The 16917-nt window shown below is 40.0% G+C and overlaps 4 protein-coding genes across 6 annotated transcripts in view; 2 read left to right on the top strand and 2 right to left on the bottom strand.

Moving 5' to 3' along the window:
- The first annotated feature begins 353 nt into the window (after positions 1-353).
- On the top strand, positions 354-1972 carry lyve1a (lymphatic vessel endothelial hyaluronic receptor 1a). Its single transcript, XM_079555884.1, has 6 exons — positions 354-790; positions 868-1051; positions 1125-1264; positions 1443-1607; positions 1691-1763; positions 1852-1972. Exons 1-6 carry the CDS (start codon positions 712-714, stop codon positions 1955-1957), a joined length of 747 nt encoding a protein of 248 aa, XP_079412010.1. The 5' UTR covers positions 354-711; the 3' UTR covers positions 1958-1972.
- A 105-nt stretch (positions 1973-2077) lies between these two features.
- ampd3a (adenosine monophosphate deaminase 3a) lies at positions 2078-7879 on the bottom strand. 2 transcript variants are annotated; one of them, XM_079555882.1, is made up of 15 exons: positions 7790-7879; positions 6369-6585; positions 6084-6261; positions 5794-5959; positions 5502-5721; positions 5308-5437; positions 4915-5109; positions 4696-4827; positions 4430-4593; positions 4229-4355; positions 3141-3304; positions 2947-3067; positions 2624-2797; positions 2445-2555; positions 2078-2372 (listed from the first exon to the last, which is right to left on the bottom strand). In XM_079555882.1, exons 1-15 carry the CDS (start codon positions 7857-7859, stop codon positions 2217-2219), a joined length of 2325 nt encoding a protein of 774 aa, XP_079412008.1. In that variant the 5' UTR covers positions 7860-7879; the 3' UTR covers positions 2078-2216. The 2 variants fall into 2 exon arrangements, with proteins under 2 accessions (XP_079412008.1, XP_079412009.1); XM_079555883.1 differs by having other exon boundaries at positions 7802-7879.
- A 2697-nt stretch (positions 7880-10576) lies between these two features.
- Positions 10577-12524, bottom strand: adma (adrenomedullin a). Its single transcript, XM_079555192.1, has 4 exons — positions 12413-12524; positions 11834-11935; positions 11635-11745; positions 10577-11549 (listed from the first exon to the last, which is right to left on the bottom strand). Exons 2-4 carry the CDS (start codon positions 11926-11928, stop codon positions 11261-11263), a joined length of 495 nt encoding a protein of 164 aa, XP_079411318.1. The 5' UTR covers positions 11929-11935; positions 12413-12524; the 3' UTR covers positions 10577-11260.
- A 2818-nt stretch (positions 12525-15342) lies between these two features.
- The window catches only part of sbf2 (SET binding factor 2), a 67540-nt gene continuing 65965 nt past the window's right edge, over positions 15343-16917 (top strand). For both annotated transcript variants that reach the window (XM_079554869.1, XM_079554868.1), the window contains exon 1: positions 15343-15481. In XM_079554869.1, coding sequence (XP_079410995.1) covers positions 15427-15481 — 55 coding nt within the window. In that variant the 5' untranslated portion in view covers positions 15343-15426. The remainder of the gene's footprint in view (positions 15482-16917) is intronic.

The raw sequence follows: 16917 nt of genomic DNA, 5'->3' as shown, positions 1-16917 counted from the left end.
AGGAATGGGCTAGAGACTTACTTTTTTTTACATAGAGTGAGATTTGTGCTCTACAGGTCAAGGGCTGGGTTAAATCATCTTTTTTTGAGGACCCCTGCTCTAAGGTGACTGGTAACACTTTCTCTTTGTTTTTGTGGGTCAAAGCCAAATATTTTGTATCACACTATTTGTTGCGGTAATAGAGGTGGTCGGTGGGTATCGTCACTTTGATAGAGAAACCTTAGTTTTATTGCAAATGTAACTCTTTTAATGTTACAGATATATACTCAGACTATGTACACAGAAGATCAGCAATTCATACAAAATTGGACATTTACAGAAACTGTGCACTTTTCCAGCCACTTAAAGCTCATCTATGTAGCAACTCAAAGACACAGAAATCTAATAAACATGCACATACAGATGATTACCCAAGATGTTAGTTATCAGAACACATCTATGCTTGAATTTTATCACAGTCTGTAATATTATATTCTGCAGAGATGGCTGCTGATGACATATTAGATTTCTCCCAGAGGCATTGGTTTGAGAACATATGATGGCTCTTAATCCAACCTTTGAACTGCACTTCCCTCTTCCCTTTCCTGTTCTTTATGCGATTGGACGCGCACACACAGCATCAGGCGCACCTCTATTTAACCCAGAAGTCTGGCTCAGAGACACAGAAAAACCAAGCACTTGTCATCCTGCTTTTACTTTCACCGGGCAGTCATGGCTCTGTTACTGTTGTCTTCAATTGTAGTGTCTATAGGTTTCTGCAGGTGTGATCTTGATACAACCCAAATCAGAGGTAAGTCAACGTTCACTGTATTTCTTTCTAAATGTAATGTTGCAATTTTTTTAACTTAAAATGTTGTGTCTTTAAAGGTTTCCCAGCACTAAATCGAAGCATTGCCGGAGTCTTTCAAGTGAGCTTTGTAAACTACTTGAATCAGGCAAACTATGTTTTTAATGCATCTGAAGCCCGCAGCCTCTGCCTTTCACTGGGGGTCAACATCGCCTCAATGTCACAAGTCAAAAAGGCCTTGACCAGAGGATTAGAAACATGCAGGTGAGACTTCCTTTTAATCTTACAAAATTGAAAGCAATTTCTAAGTCTTATAATTCACATTTTGTTTCCTCAGGTTTGGATGGACCGATGAGCATTTGGCAGTCGTTCCCCGCATAAGACCACAGGTGAACTGTGGAAAAAACCAGACTGGTTTGGTCAAATGGCGGGCAGCGCTTTCCAAGAAATTTGATGTGTTTTGCTTCAATGAATCAGGTATTTAAGACTTCGGATCAAAATCAACTCTTTGAAATGCAACGCTAAACCAGAAAAAAATAACCATAACCAATCTAACCATCTGACAGAAAATCAGAAGAAAAAATAGACTTGAACTCCAAAACCCTCTGTTAAGCAACCTGCATTTATCACTGTCTGTCCGGCTATTGTTTCACAGATACAGCAGAATTATCTGACCCCACAACTACGTCAATGTCTTCCACGTCCACTTCTCTCCTCCGTAGAGACAGTTCTACCACCTCTCAGCCCATTTTCTTCACCTACGTGGACAGTGAAGCTGAACAAGCTTTGATAGTTGGCAGTGCTCAGGGATCATCTAGAAGTATGAAACTTTAATAATGTGATTATCACCAAAAGGTACATTTCACATGAGTTATGACTCTAATGAAATTTTATCTGTTAAAGGGAAAACTGTTATCATTACATCAGTTGTAGCAGTCTTCCTTGTTGCCTTAGCGACTGTGGTATACATAAAAGTGTAAGTATTATTCACATTTAAGGGTGTCCGCTTAAAATAGTCAATTTAAATGTTTCGCAATATATATTTTTATTCTTTTCCCCCACAGAAAACGTAAAGCTGACAAAGAGCCGTACATTGAGAAAGATGAATGGACACATGTCAAATATACAGACGCCAAGAAAAGTGGTTCGACTAAAGTGGATAGTGTTTAAGATGCCCTCTGTGTTTACTTGTAAATATGTACAATATGTTAATGTACTGCTGTTCAGTATTTTTGTTAGACTTGGACTGGTGCTACATACTTTGGCCACTAGGTGGCAATGCAAAGAAAAGGTGGAACCTGTAACCCAAAAATTGTTGAGTCACTGAAAATAAATATTGTTATAGAGTTTGAAGCTGGTTGTAACAACATATTTATTGCACTTTTTAGAAAAGTGCTTTTGGTAAATATCTGATCAATCACTGGAACAGTTATGAGTATCTGACGGCATCCACCAAGAAACTGAGTTCATTGCACAGTGTTTCATATCTGTAGGCCATCCGGATATGGGCCACATTTGAGCGGCGGATGTCATTCCCTTCTGATCCCTCTTTCAGATAATTATTTCCTATGAAGTGCTTCTTTTCCTGAAAACATTACAATGGTCAGTCACAGACCATAAGTACACCTCACAAAATTAAAATCCGATAATGATTCACCTCATGAGAAAGACCACTCTGCACCACACTGTTTCTGGCTATTTCACAAACATCACAAGTGCTGAGCTTCCAGAGCTGAGCAGCAATGGCGTACTCCTCCATCAGCGGCTCCTATAACCCAGGGCCACATGGTCCATACTGCGTTTGAACACAAAAACATGTATATGTAATATGTTTACCTTAGTATAGTGAAACTGCATGGGATCATCAGTCGAGAGAGACACACACAGGCCTTTGTGCAGAAACTCGCGCAGTGGGTTCTTGGAGTACACCAGGAACAGGCCATTGTTGCTCAATGGCGACATTGCAATTGGGATTTGAGCCAAGTAGAACAAGTACTGCAGCACAGGGCTCTAAATATAAAAGGCAGTGTTGAGTTGATTTTTTTTTAATGCAACAGTTGATTTGACATACCATAAAACCACTGCTAAATGTCTTATTAGAAATGATTGTTGAGTCTCATTTTCATAGCAATTAGGAAACACTTTCATTTCTGACAAACCTTTTTCAGGTTCAGTCCATGTGAAATGTTGTCCGCACCCAGGAAAGCCGAGACTAAGTGAGTAATAGATCCAGCCTCTCCACAGTGGGGACGGAACTGAAAGGTGCAGAATCCACATTTTCTAAGGAAAAAGGTAAAGTAGTAAAATGAGTAAAACATAAATCTTATTTTCTCAGCATCAGAGTAGCTCATACTTCCTGAGGTTGTTGAGGGCCATGATGTTTGCATACATGTAGAAGATATAGTAGCTGTATGGTGGGTTTTCCAGAAATTCCCACTCTTCTGGGATGGGACTTTTGGCAGAAAACATGTGTTCACTGTGTTTGGATTCATCATCAACACTATCGAAGCCAGACACCTGAAAAGGTGAAATAAACACTAAATATAAGGTACAGGCAATTCAAGCACATATCAACTTTGAGTACTAGCTCTACTTGGTGGAGCAAAGGAGAGAAAAGTTTGCTAAATTGATTTAAAGATCCTGTGCATTAGAAACTATTTAAAAGGACGTTGTCTATATGCTCTATCTGACAGGACAGGACAGCAAAGGGTGAAAGGGGGTATAAGGACCGAATCTCACAACGTTGTGGAAAGAACAGCTAGCCTGTTAATCCCACATTTATAAAGTTGTAGTTACAATGTAATTGGCAAGTAATGAGTAAGTTTGATTCTAAACTGATTGTATGGTTTTAATTGGCTTTGTCAATATTTGTTTTAGTGCTTGCTTCTGCCTAGTCTTGTGGCTTTGCCTGTGGCTGCTGTTGGAGGTCCTGTTGTGTATGTGTGCTTCTGGCTTGCTTGACTGAGTGCCGATGAGGAAGGTGATCCTCTGATCACCTGCACACACTTTCTTGTGCAGTGCTTCTCTTGTCACTTTCTCCTTAGGACATGGCTCGGCTCCTAGCGTGCCTGGCTCTTCTATGGAAGCTCCATTAGTTTTTTTTAGTCTTTTCATATGGATAGTACCCTGGCTGTGTGAGCCCTTGTCATTGTTTGGTGGACTGCTTCAAGACCTGCTATAGGATTGGCCTTGGTGGTCTGTGCCCTTAGGCCTTACAGCTACCACTATGTAAATAATATAGATTGGAGTGAAATACGTAAATCCCAAAATACACATCACTTAGTGCAAGCATAACAGTACAGTATTAACTGCTGGCTCTTCTGATTCTAATTGAAATACAGTAAACCCCACCCAGAAATAGATGACATGGTGAGGAGAAACAAGAACTTGTCCATCTTGTTCACTTCCATATAATTGTTATAGAAGCAGAAAAAGACTTACATATTTGAGGAAAACATGAAGTTCTTTGTGATCCTGTGGTCTGAGAGTCGCTTCAAATAGTGGAATAAAGATATTTGCCAGCATCTGGGAAAAGTTTTTCACCAGTCCCTTAGCCTTAAAAATATCGCTGAAAAAGAGGAGGTATCAAACCTAAAATCCCGCCCTGCCTTTCTTTTAGATCACGGGTGTATTTGAACTCACTATATGCGTGGCACTTGAATGATCCACCTCATGTTTGGGGAGTGCAGCTTGTGTTGGATGAACCACTTGGCCAGACGGTCCCACTCCTGCCGACTGCTGCCATAGATGGAAAGTCGTGGCTCTGCATGCTGATACTTACTCTCCTCCAGATCATGGGCCACTTCCTGGTACAGATTAATTCACTTATTCTCCAATGCATCATAGTATTATGTTCAAAATTTGTATTTCTGGATTTAAAACAAGGACAAAGTGTAGCAAAAACATACCTTTATGATTTGAGCAAAATACTGCCCCTCAATAAGGTTGTCGGTTTTCAGAAAGATCTCTCTCAGTTCATTGGCTCCTACTGGGTTATACTTGGAGTTGAATTTGTCAAATCGGTGAAAGGTTTGTCGTCCCTGTTAGATTGAAAATTACACATATTTATCACAACGTTCAAACGAGCGGGAAACGTGCTGGAAGCTGTACCGATGCTTTATACTTACTGCATGTACATCGAGAGAGTCCACTGTTAGGTCATAGGGGTCTTTATTGAGGCTACGAAACACCTGCTTAAGAGTCATCATTTTCCCATCTTTTTCTAAAACGACTCGATTTGCATCAGTTTGGTAAGTCTTCTGAATGAAAGTCAGCAGGTGCTTCTGGGACATGCAGGCTGCGGCATGGATATGAGTGTCCACCTGTGGGGAAAGTCCAAACGGAGCAATATGAATGTCATAATAATCACAATCTAATAATCACATCTGTGCTCATTTCCATGGGGAGAAAATAACCATAACAAAGAGGTCAAATCAGGGCAAACTAGATAATAACAGTAGGAAAATCTTAATTTGTGTTACTGTATGTGCAATAAGAAAGATCATCAAGAAAACACATACCTTCCTAACATTGTAGAAGTCTCTATGAGGCACACTTTTCAGTTCCTTTAACTCTGCCATCTCATTCAGCATCTCGTGAAGGTGGAACTTTGAGCTCAGAAACTTCAGTCGTCTGTGGCAATACGTTTTCCTGCATATAAAAAAGAGATCGTTAAACCACTGTTAAAACACTGTTAAATTTTTTGTCAACTTACGTGGGGCCATCTGTTATCATAGTCAGCAGTTCACAGAAGTCTGAAGCAAAACTCGTCCTGTCCAAAGGAGGTATCTCATGCGGCGTGTTCGTTTCCACTGCACTTTCATCATCAAACACTCTCACAATCCCCTCGACCATGATCAACACACAGACTTTGTTCTCTGGGATGCCCTCCATGCTGTAAGGGTCCTCGCCGTCTTTTGGACGGGGGCAAATATCTGAAGGACAAAGTTACACTCACTGTTTATTCGAACTAAACTTAAATACTGACCAATTCTAATGCTCTGAACCTGGCAGGATTTCCTCATCTTCAGTCCAGGTCATGTTCTGAGCAGTTCTCAGAACCTGAGCAGTGGTTCTGCAAAATCTGTGATGTGCCATTTTACAGTATTTCTCCCTGAAGAGCAGAGCTTTTAAAAGAGCTTTGGCTGAGTGCTCATAGTCGTCAACAGCAAGCTAAATAAGATAATGTACAAACATTTCACAGCAGAATTATTCAAACTGAAAGTGTGTGGTATTGGTTATAAAAGAGTGACGACTGTCTGAATGATACTAATGTTTATTGATAAATTGGGCTTACACCAGCACAGTAGTCTCCACTGATAGTCACTCTTTGGAAATCCGGGCAGTTTTCAAGCAGAGAGCCAGAGGTACTGGGGGTAAGAAATGGTGTCACCACTCCCAAAGCCCTCATTTCTGGTGGCAGTGATATTTGGAAGGACAAAGACTGTGAGCGAATGATCTTGAAGCTTTGCCTTCTGCCAAAGTATTGAACATCAGAGTGTCAACTTGGTTCCAATTTCACTTGTCTTGATCTAATTCTAAAATACAATATAATCCATTAATTATTTAAAGCTATGCTCACCTCTTAGCCCGCTCCACAGACTGCTCCTCTTCAAGCTCCTTCCGTATCTCATATTCTTGGGCCTGATGCAGCCCTATCGGACAGTCCTCGGGTACAGAGAACATGGACAAGGTCTTGTCATCAGTCTCTTTTAGAGCAGATTCATACATATCCTCAGGTTGGAGCTCTAAATCTTCTTCATCTGAATCATTCAAGGTCACTTTGTCTTGTGCCATGTCTACAAGAGAGAGGAACAACAGAGAGCTAAGAAGACTTATGGTAAAAAGGACAGTCCTCACTCAAACTAAGCAACCAGCAGTTTGTGTTTAGTAAACTTCTCACGGACACCTATAGGGGTAAGGAGCATGACCTCAAGATGTCCAATCACACGGAGTAAAGTTAAGGCAACTTTCTCTTTGTGATTTTGTTGAGCTGTGTCACATAAAAGATAAGCTTGTTACTTTAATATAATGCAGTTTAGTGTTGTATCAACTGGAAGATTGTCTGCCCTGCTGATTGCTACTAGGATGCACAACACTCCCATCAGATCCATACTTGCTGAATCAAGAACTGGGAGAAAGTACCTTCTTATCAATTATTAAGGGTTCTTTCCTGCATAACCTCATACTCTAATCATCCAGCATGAGGATCGATTTTGAGGTTAAAACATGGCAACTGGCCCCCAGGTTTGACTTTCAACAGGTACATAGTTAGTTTTTACTTTTAACAATAACATTATTGTCCCCAAAAAAATCAAATTAAAAGCACTTTAGTCATTATGGCTTTGGGCATGCCTTTGCAGAAGCATCAAAAAGTAAAGTGATTCATGGTGTACATGACAATTAAGCAGGAGGACAACAAGATCCGCATCATACAGAAACAATTTCATTAAAACCTTTGTTTAAAGGGACTATACAGAGTTTAAAAATGCTAAAATTAGGTATGTTCCTCTCCCTACATGTTCCAGCAATGTCCTAATGTGTAGAATGAGCCCAGACCTTTTCACCACAAGTGCTCAAAAAGGTGTTAATTCGGTCTGAAGTGCCAGAGTTTAATATAGAAGCTGCAGTTACGCATAAGACCTGAGGAGGCAGTAGTCCATTTAACTTAAAGTCCCTTTAAGTGAAATGGACTTAGGTACTCAGGTTAACCATATCAGGAATTCTCTCAAACTCTCCCTTGGACTGTTGTCTTACAGGACTTGCAAATTGTCAGAGTCACACAAATGAACAGTTACATGGCATTTATAAGAGGTAAAGAGATGTAGTCACATTATAATTTGCAGCACAGTAATACCATGGAAATACTGTATTTCCATCCGATTACCATGGTATTACTGTGCTGAAAAGTATGATGTGACCACAATTTTTAGCACAGTAATACCATGGTAATAGGATGTAAATACAGTATTTCCATGCCATTACTGTGCTGTGAAGTGCTACCAAAATACTTGCACACAAGACAGGGACTAGACATCTGCTTCAGAAGTCGAGGTGGGTCTGTCCTTCTCATCTTTCCTAGTGATTGATTGATCGATCGATCCCTTTACAAGAAACAATAATTAAAACAAAATCATTAGGTCATGCCACAGCTGCAGCACAACTTTTTACCAAACAATGAAGTTAAATGTACAATTTTGTAACAGAGGAACATCACAATTACAATTGCTAGGCTACATGTTTCTACACTTCCTTCACTATTAAGATTTACTCATAGCATATTTATCTGTGCACATTTACATAGCCTACAGTATGAGCAGATACCTATAATAACTATCACAATCCACTCACCTTTAAGACTGTGCTTTCTCTAGTACAGTCTTAAATGCAGAGGTTCCCATTCAGAAACATCCAAGTCATGCAGGACTGTTGTCTCTGGTGGCTGTGATGATGTCCCAGCAAGTAGCCTGCAGTGCACGCCTCTCTCTTTAACCCATTCACTGCTGTAATAAATGTATGGAATATGTAATCATTCATTAGTTTAGTTGGGGGGGCTCTGTTTGTGTCTCAGCACAGTCTGCGGGCAGCATCCCCCCTGACTTAACGCTCAAAAAGCACCAAAATAGAATTTGCCCTTTCAATGTTATTGGTCAGTGTCTCGGGAGTGGCCTCTCGTGGAGATTTGGGTTAACTGCAGTCTCACTACAGGCTCACCCGGCCGAGTAGGGGAAAGCTGCAGACTCTGAGACAGAAGGAAGGTTGATGCTGATATGTAGATAGAGCTACTTAACGCATGTGAGGAGTTAGTAGCTGTTATTTAAATTTTTTCATGTAAAAAAAAAAAAAAAAAAAACTTATAAAGACATTTGGAAAGTGCGACTAGATTCTTCACTTGATTGATAAAGATAACAACTTCAAACAGCATAGGAATAGGAATTGCTTGTTATTTTTGTTCCTAAACGACCCAACCTAACCCTAATCCTAATCCAAACAACCCTAACCTTAACCTAACGACCCTAAACTAACCCTAGCAATAATTGTAAAACATAAAATATCAACACAATAATACCGTCGAGGATCCGCTACTACCAGCAGAGGGCGCACTATCACGGAGAATCCGCCTCTCCCTCATGGACCTGCCTCGGCTCCTGCAGCTTTGCTTTTAAAGTGCTTAGTCAGTTTGACATTTTAACGCACCTGTTGTTTGCATTACGATTACCCGCTGTTTTGTATTTATTTGCAATACAATCATTATTATTTCTATTATTATATTATTTTTAGATGCAATTTCTGTATGTAGGGCAGGCTTGCTGCAGTCCCAGACTCTACAGTGTGCACAGTGGACCAACAAGTTTCCTTTTATCACCTCATTAATCACTCAAAACCTTTACAAAGTTTACATTACACCTGCTGTTCAGCTGAAACGAAAACGTACCGAGAAGCTAACCCACTTGATGTAGGTCAAAGTTGGATGATTTTGAAGCACGCTATCATGAAACTGGAGGCTTAAATTTAGAGTATTGGGAACGACACAGTGTGTTATTATTTCCTTTCATTGTCTATCTTTCTTCTCAGTTGGCAGACTGTTTTTGCCTGGGCCCCTGATCAACTTATTCTAACCATTTGCTACATTGTTGAAGAATAATGAGGTGAGCGTTTATTATACGATCATGCTTTATTCGTTTTGGTCCATTGGATAAAAACTGCATGGGCTTTTAATTGTATGCGTGGACTGGAAAAACCCTATACTTGACCACTAGATGGCGTATTTGTATTGTTGGTCAACTTCTATTCCGCTATAGCTATCTATTCACTCACTGTCACTGCTTGCAGAGATTGGACCTAGATTCTTGAACTGACGCTGGTTATTTCAGATGTTCCAGTTAGATAAAGACGTTATTTATTAGTGTAAGGTTAAAGCATTATTCAGTGTCCCTATAATGAACTTTGGATACTTCCCCATAATGAACTTTGCATAATTCTAAAAGGCTTTAAAGATTGTCATGTTAATCAGATCAGAGAAATGCATAGCAACCCCAATATTTACTTTGCAGTCTATATTGCAGTTATTTGTTGCAGTTTTCTTGTAGAAGTATATCGGTCAATAAACTAAAAGCCGACAGAACTAACAAACTTAACTATTCTACGGGTTCTCTGAGGGGAGATGGTGTTAACGCGTCAAATCAGTCTCCGGGGTCTTCTGGAATGGGAACAGGTTTATGGTCGCTCCACTGCCGTGTCTAAGATGCTCTCACTGCCTAGTATGTCAGCCCTAACCCCCCGTCTTGGTCTCCCTGCATCTCTCCAGCATTGAATACAGATGGAGCTAAGCCTCAGCCTCCTCTGATGGCTCTTAAGGCTACTCTGTAGTGTGATCTGAGCCAACAAATATGAGCTGAACCAAGCTGGAATGCGCCTGGCACTCTGTCTGGCCTTTTTGTGGAGGGGGTCATCATAACTGGGGGGAATGTAGTGAGAGGATGGGGCCTTAATGAGACTCTATAATCACTTAACACAGACCAGGTGCTCCGTCTCCGCTGTACCTCCAGACAATAGGCTGCTATGTTGGAATTGTCACAAGAAATAAACACTTAGACCGTATTAAAAAATATATATATAAAAAGTTTATTAAATGACATTGCATATCAATTTAACAAAAATAAAATAAACAAATATATAATATACATATAAAACAGTATCCTATAACCACGGTTTGCAAAAGAATAACGGCAAATAGCTACAATGCCCATATATATATATATTTCTTCCTGTACAAAAATAAATCTGCATAAGTACTTTATTGTAACCTCTATATAATATTAAATAAAGTAACACATATATACATATAGTTGCAGTAAAAACAAATCTAGATTGCACTTATATTTGTACAAAAATAAAGACATTCAAGTATATTTTAGTCCGTCAAGGACCGGGACATATCTCACAGAATCTAAGGAACTTCCCTTATACAGTGTCCAGAACTGATACATAGATACAAACTGGAGCTTTGGAGATCTGCAGCTTCTCCCTCTTTGGCTTCATAATGGAGATATCTTATGTTCATTCAACAGAAAAGTGCAGACAAGTACAATCAGATAACAATCCTCTGAAGAGACGCTTTTCAAAGTTTGTGAGGAGCAGTTGTGTTAGTCTCAAATACAGTTCTCACTTTTACCATGTGTCCACTTGGCCAGTCTGTAGCACTTTCCTTTGTACTGGCAAGCAGAGAGCAGCACCATTAGCGAGTTCACACTGTGCTATCCAGTGTCTATGAGCCAGCTGCAGTTTGTGCATGTTCCACATTGCTAAGCTGCAGCCGGCTGAGCTCTGACTCAGTCTCCATCCTTTGGAACAATGTACTGGAGAAAACTTGGCACGAGTCTGAGGCATCTGAAAAATCTTTGAGTGGAGTAGAGGACACCGTGTATCCTCTACTCCCTCTTCTTTGTTCAACCTCCTCTATCTTAGTCCAGCTCATGTCCGTCTGAGGAGGGCCTCTAGCTTGTGGAGTTGAGAGTCTCTTTGGCTCCACAGGGGCCTGATCCTGCCTTGGTCCAGCCTGAGACTGAGGCTGCGTTCTGGGACAGAGCGCCGTCTGCGCCCGTACCCCTGGGGGCTGATCTTGTCCACAGGGGCACTGCCGATCTTCAGCTTGTTGTTGAGCTGGTGCAGGCGGTGGGCCAGGTCATGCACTGTGCAGGTGCCCAGGGAGCAGCCTCTCCGGGGCGGGTTGGATCTCTTGGTGCGTACATTTGTGTGAGAGCTATAAGAAGATCAAAATTACATTGATATTCTGGAATTTATGTTCACCAAAGCATTATTCCTTTTTTAAATGTAGCTGTATTTACCTGGAGTGTGCCATTGCGTCTCTAATGTCTTCAGGTCTGACCAGTTTCTGCTCTACAGACAAAGTAGTGTGAAGATCCCGCCTGAGCCGGTTTCCCAGCCACATGTTTAGCCTGTAGACAAGAGCAAGCCCATTAGTCTCAAATGTAGTATGGTTCTGAGTCTAAATGGAAAAGGAAATTATTAGGTAAAGTAACTTACCTCTTTTTGAGCTCTGGGCTAACTTCAAGCTCCAAACAGTGTGCTACTGTGGCCAGCAGACAGCTGCAGAGGACGGAGCGCAGGATGAATTTCATTTTGACCCTGCAATCAGAAAAGAAAGACAAACATTAGTCATTTATTCATTTCATAAATTAATATTTAACTTCTCAATGTCTTATTATTTGTATGAAATATTATATAAAATCCAAAACAGTCCAAAAGTCAAGCCTTTGCACTCATCATTCATTTATTTAAATAGTTAAGCTAAGGTCACATTTTGCTGGGTTAAGTAAACCTACAACCATGCTTTGGGCCCCTGGCCAGTGACGCCAAGGACACTCGGGGGTCCAAAATAGGTTTGACTCTGAAGTCAACCAGCTACATTTGATTAAACTCATTCACCTATGCAAAAGACTGGCCCAAAATGGGACATTTGTTGTAGCATTAAGTGGCATTTTCTCTGGTGCATGTTTAGATTTGAACTGCTTATATAACCAGAGATAACCTATCTATACACTTGTGCTGACTAATTGCAACAAATGAATCTCAACACAGATCAAGTTTTTAAAGCACACATACCTGTTAGCTTGACTTGTAAAAAAAAATGGAAGATGCAAAAGCTTTTCTTAAAAGTTTCAGGTCCAAGGGAGTATTCCACAGGTTGAATTGACTTCTGTAGGGCAGCTGTGTCACTTCTCTAATAGCCCGTACACAGCAGCCAGGCAGCATTTATAGTGGTGGTGGGAGGGGCTCATTGACTGACACAAAAGCCTCTCATCCTTTGCTCCCACCCCACGCAGCGCTGCTCTGCTCTGCCACGGACTGCACCGTGAACGCTTTTCTATACTAATTTAACAGTTGTTTTTACAAATGAGTGGAAAATCTATTTTCATCTGTTGACAACTGCATACAGCTTATTTTACAACACTTTATAATTAAATACAGAAATGTTGTACATGTTGTATGCATGGTGTAAAAGAAAAAAAAAGAAAAAAAAGGTGTGGTCTAGAACTATTGTTAAACTTACTGAAGAAAAGTACAATAAAAATTCAGTTGTACCTAAAATAATGGTACTACTACTGCTATTACTAGTATACTACTATAACTTTACTACTATAACTTTACTTTAACAATAATAATATTAATAATTCATTTTTTATAAATGCCTTTCTAGAAACATAATAAAACTTACAAATAGCCTATCACAAGGTACAGAATACTAAAAATTACAGCTACTTCACAAATAACCTATTAGATCCTTAACTACTGACTTAAATGAACTATTTTCTCTTGAATGTTCTCTAGCTTAAGTTTATTTAATAGAATGTAGGCTATTCTCTTTTATTCCCACATGAGTTATGTACCTAAGGGCGTTCTACTTGTCTGTCTATTGTGTATAAAACGCTATCACAAATTCACAATCAACCAGCATAAAAAGATTTCGTCATTCATCCCTTTGGTGTTTGAACATAGGGCTAAGGACATAGCTGTACTTTGCTGGCGGCTCCACTAATTGCTTGTAATACAGTTTGAGAAATGTTTTCCCGTCACGTCAAGGCGAAAGTACATTATAAGATAGATGAATGTTTTCATAAGACACGAGCCTTGAGTAACTCAATAGCTGCCGCAGGTATGCACAGCTGTAAACACAATACACTAAATTTGTTTGTACGGGGCAAATATTTAACTCCATGAGCGACGACAAATGATTTATTATTTGGACAAGAGCAAAGTGGAATTTTACAGTTGTCTCAAATGAAGTTTGGTCTCAATATGGTCTTCATCAACAATCTGAATCTAGGATGAATAATATTAGCTCAGACATTTTTGACATAACTGTGTTCTATTGTTGTTGTAAAGTCTAGGTAAATCAGCTCTTTACCTTGGAATGCGTTGAGAATAATCCATCAGGTGAGAGTGGAAAGATATTACCAGATTTGAATGTTTTTTGTTTTTTGTATTTGTAGGAATTTTCAGCTCTGTTTTCGACCCTTTTTTCAATTTAGCTTTGATGTTACTTCACGATGATACTTGGTGTATATAGTGAGAACCGCTATGGGTGATAGAAACTAATTTGCAAGTTTTCAAATACTATTCCTTTCTTTTCAAAAGGCATTGAATCTTAAACTGTTTATTAGATGAATGAAATGGTTTGGTTGATTTATTGCTGAATGAAATTCTGTGAAACCCAGTTGGCCTTGAGCTGTAAAATAAAAACCCCAGAGGAAATTTCCACAGCCTGTTTCAGAAACTGGAAAAGTAAAGCTTCTTTCACTTTCGAGGTACAGAGAAATGGGTGAATTTACTTGTTTCAACACATGAATCCAGTAAACCCATTATTCCGTGCAAGACCTCATTGTCCCCTACCAAGAAATATCTGGTTTATTTTTATCATGTGGCCCCCTCCCACATAACATGGTGTCATAATTTAAACCCAGAAAAATACATAAATGCCGACCACATGTTGTAAAGCACCAAACATTTTGTAAGCACTTTGTAATGATAATTGCCGCCAGCAGAGATGCAATCTCTCTATGGAGTTTACAACGGGAGATTGTGCAACATGGACAAAAACTGGCTCCATTAATAGCACTATTCTGTGTCTGAAGCAGATGTGAAATAGTAAGGATTAAATATAGCACCTTTAATTGTTTGTTTCTAGCAGAGTTACATAGTGAAAAACTGACAGACAGTATGTGCCAGGAAATTATGAGTGTCGAATCTTCAAACACACGCCTTTGTAGTGACTCAGTAATGTAATGCCATGAAATGCTGATGACAGTCACATAGTCTAATAAAAGTGTTGTTGTTTTCTGATTATTCATCAAGACCGAATCAAGACCTTTTCTAGACATTTGTAGTATTTTGGCCCAAATACAAAAATCTTGCCACATCCCTCACAGATGAATACATGTTTTGTACCAACAGTGGGTGGGATCTGCTAAAAAAAAAAAACCTTCAGAGGGAGAGTAAAATTAGTCAAATTACTTCAAGACAATGTAAACAAAAATGACCTTTGTTTTCCTCGGCCAGTTGTCTTTGCTGGTAAGTGATGACTTTCATGCCATTTTCGTGCCATAAATAACTAATATTACCACATAACCAGTGTTTCATTATGTTTTTGCAATTGCGGACAAATGTAATCTCTCCCAAATCATCATTAGGACATAGGCTTCTTGGCAAGCCTGTTGTAGTTTTGGGACGACGCCCATGAGAAATACCATATGAATGATTATAAAGCCTAAGAATTTAAATAAAACCTCTTTAGAATAAATTAAGATAAAGTTATGCTAAATACATTATTGTTTTGGACTATGGAATCGAACCTTTGTCCAAAGCTGTACCTCGTTGCTCATTCACTCCTTGAATATCGGTAGTTTTATATAGGTCAGTTTCAGTTTGTGTGAAATGCCCACTGTCCAGTTTGTGAGCCAAGTTACAGAGCTTTATTTGTAAACTGGGGACCCACGCCCATGGATGTGTCCCGCTCCTGCACGCAGGCGCACTGGCACTCCTTCTGTCAAACATGGCTGTGCTTTGGAAGCAGGAAAAATGCTGAATTGTGTTGGTATATTTCGGGAAAATCAGCAGGCATGGCGAGATTGGCTGACTATTTCGTTGTTGTTGGATACGACCATGAAAAAGCCGGTAAGTTTGACTTTGTGTCAGGAACTCCGACGCTGTGTTTTCTTTTTTGCGTCAGGCTAGTCTGTCACTGGGTGATGTTGATGCTAGATAGCAGTGCAATTAGCCTGGCGCTAGCTAACAGCTAACACTCGGGAGGAAAACACTCCCAGAATCTGAATCAAAATGCAATGGCTCTAAAAGCTGCAACTCTTTAAAAAGGCATGTGTCTTTTAGACATCGTGGGCCAGATAGAACGGCCAATTCATTTAGATATGTTACTTGGCAAATAACAACTTTCAAGATATTCCCAAATCTGTCATATCCTGTCCCTGTTACTGGTGATTTGCCTGATCTGGTCGTTCCCCTAAACACAGTGAATGTGGGCTACGGTAACTGCACTCAACTTGAGTCTCCTCTCGTGTGCTTGAGTTGTTGGAGACGCTCCTATCTTTACGCTTCTGTTTGGTAATCTTTTTGTTCCTGCGCCTCAGCTGCCCTCACGCCCCTCCCGACTCTCGTTACGCTCTATTTTTACCCACTCTTGCGACATTAGTCAAAATTTGGATGTGCAGATTTTGCCGGAAGAGCACTCAGATTTTTCATAATAGGCGTAGCATTACACAGCTGCAGCTAGCAGAGGCAGAATCTAAACTGGAGTCTGCACAGCTCTAGAGAGAGGGACAGGAAGCTCCCCATGCCTGCACAGGAATGCTCTGCTTTGGACAAACCTCACTTTTCCTTTTCAGGCTGTAGGGAGGACACGTTTTCCTGCACATTTGTTCTGAGTGAGGGTAGTTGTGGATCAGAACAATCGTGTGCCTATGGGCATTCTTACACATTTGCAAATGATGCAGAACATGAGTGAAAAGTATTGCCACATTGTTGGCATTCAGCATGAGTTTAACATGAGCTTATATGTCCTTTTATAATGGTTTCGTTTATGTCAGATAAAGACGACATATTCAGACTACAAAACTAGTTGGTAACTTGTGTCATACTGTGACATTCATCCAGACTAGAGGCCAGTGCAGCTGAATCCTCTCTATTGGTTTGTACAGAAGTAAACTGCCTTTTATCAGCTTTGACTAAACCAGAGCTGACTGACAAAGACATTTTTTGTGCTTGAAAGACAAAGTGTTCAAGACAGTGCCAAGAAGTGTGTGTGAGGACTTTAGTGTGATGCTCTAGGAATGGCCTCTCAAATCTGTTCACTTGATCAATTCTGATTGTAGTAGTGGGATTTTAGATGTGGCCTAAATTTAATTTTGTCATGAACAGAAGATCCATGAGATACTGTATATTTGAGTATTTGACCGGTCTTTTCAATAACATCACTGACAGCCTGTTGTTACTTTACAGGGAAGTTGGCACTGGCAGTATACACAAGAGTGCACAGTGCACTGTGCTCATTAATTCAAACCAGGGAGAGCTGTTTGGGTCATGCTCTCGAGTCTCGT

The sequence above is a fragment of the Gobius niger genome (genome assembly GCF_951799975.1).
Source record: "Gobius niger genome assembly, chromosome: 4".
Lineage (NCBI taxonomy): Eukaryota > Metazoa > Chordata > Actinopteri > Gobiiformes > Gobiidae > Gobius > Gobius niger.
Note: the sequence above shows the minus strand (reverse complement) of the source record. Positions and strands in the feature narration are given on the sequence as shown.

What these genes read in the sequence shown, in the direction of transcription:
- adma (XM_079555192.1), bottom strand. Translation starts at nt 11,928, where the DNA reads ATGAAATTCATCCTGCGCTCCGTCCTCTGCAGCTGTCTGCTGGCCACA. An exon ending in AGCCCAGAGCTCAAAAAGAG is followed by an intron (nt 11,746 to 11,833) that starts GTAAGTTACTTT and finishes TCTTGTCTACAG; the next exon opens with GCTAAACATGTGGCTGGGAA. An exon ending in GACGCAATGGCACACTCCAG is followed by an intron (nt 11,550 to 11,634) that starts GTAAATACAGCT and finishes ATCTTCTTATAG; the next exon opens with CTCTCACACAAATGTACGCA.
- ampd3a (XM_079555882.1), bottom strand. Translation starts at nt 7,859, where the DNA reads ATGAGAAGGACAGACCCACCTCGACTTCTGAAGCAGATGTCTAGTCCC. An exon ending in ATGATAACAGATGGCCCCAC is followed by an intron (nt 5,438 to 5,501) that starts GTAAGTTGACAA and finishes TTTTATATGCAG; the next exon opens with GAAAACGTATTGCCACAGAC. An exon ending in AGAGTGGTCTTTCTCATGAG is followed by an intron (nt 2,373 to 2,444) that starts GTGAATCATTAT and finishes TAATGTTTTCAG; the next exon opens with GAAAAGAAGCACTTCATAGG.
- lyve1a (XM_079555884.1), top strand. Translation starts at nt 712, where the DNA reads ATGGCTCTGTTACTGTTGTCTTCAATTGTAGTGTCTATAGGTTTCTGC. An exon ending in TGATACAACCCAAATCAGAG is followed by an intron (nt 791 to 867) that starts GTAAGTCAACGT and finishes GTGTCTTTAAAG; the next exon opens with GTTTCCCAGCACTAAATCGA. An exon ending in TGCTCAGGGATCATCTAGAA is followed by an intron (nt 1,608 to 1,690) that starts GTATGAAACTTT and finishes TATCTGTTAAAG; the next exon opens with GGAAAACTGTTATCATTACA.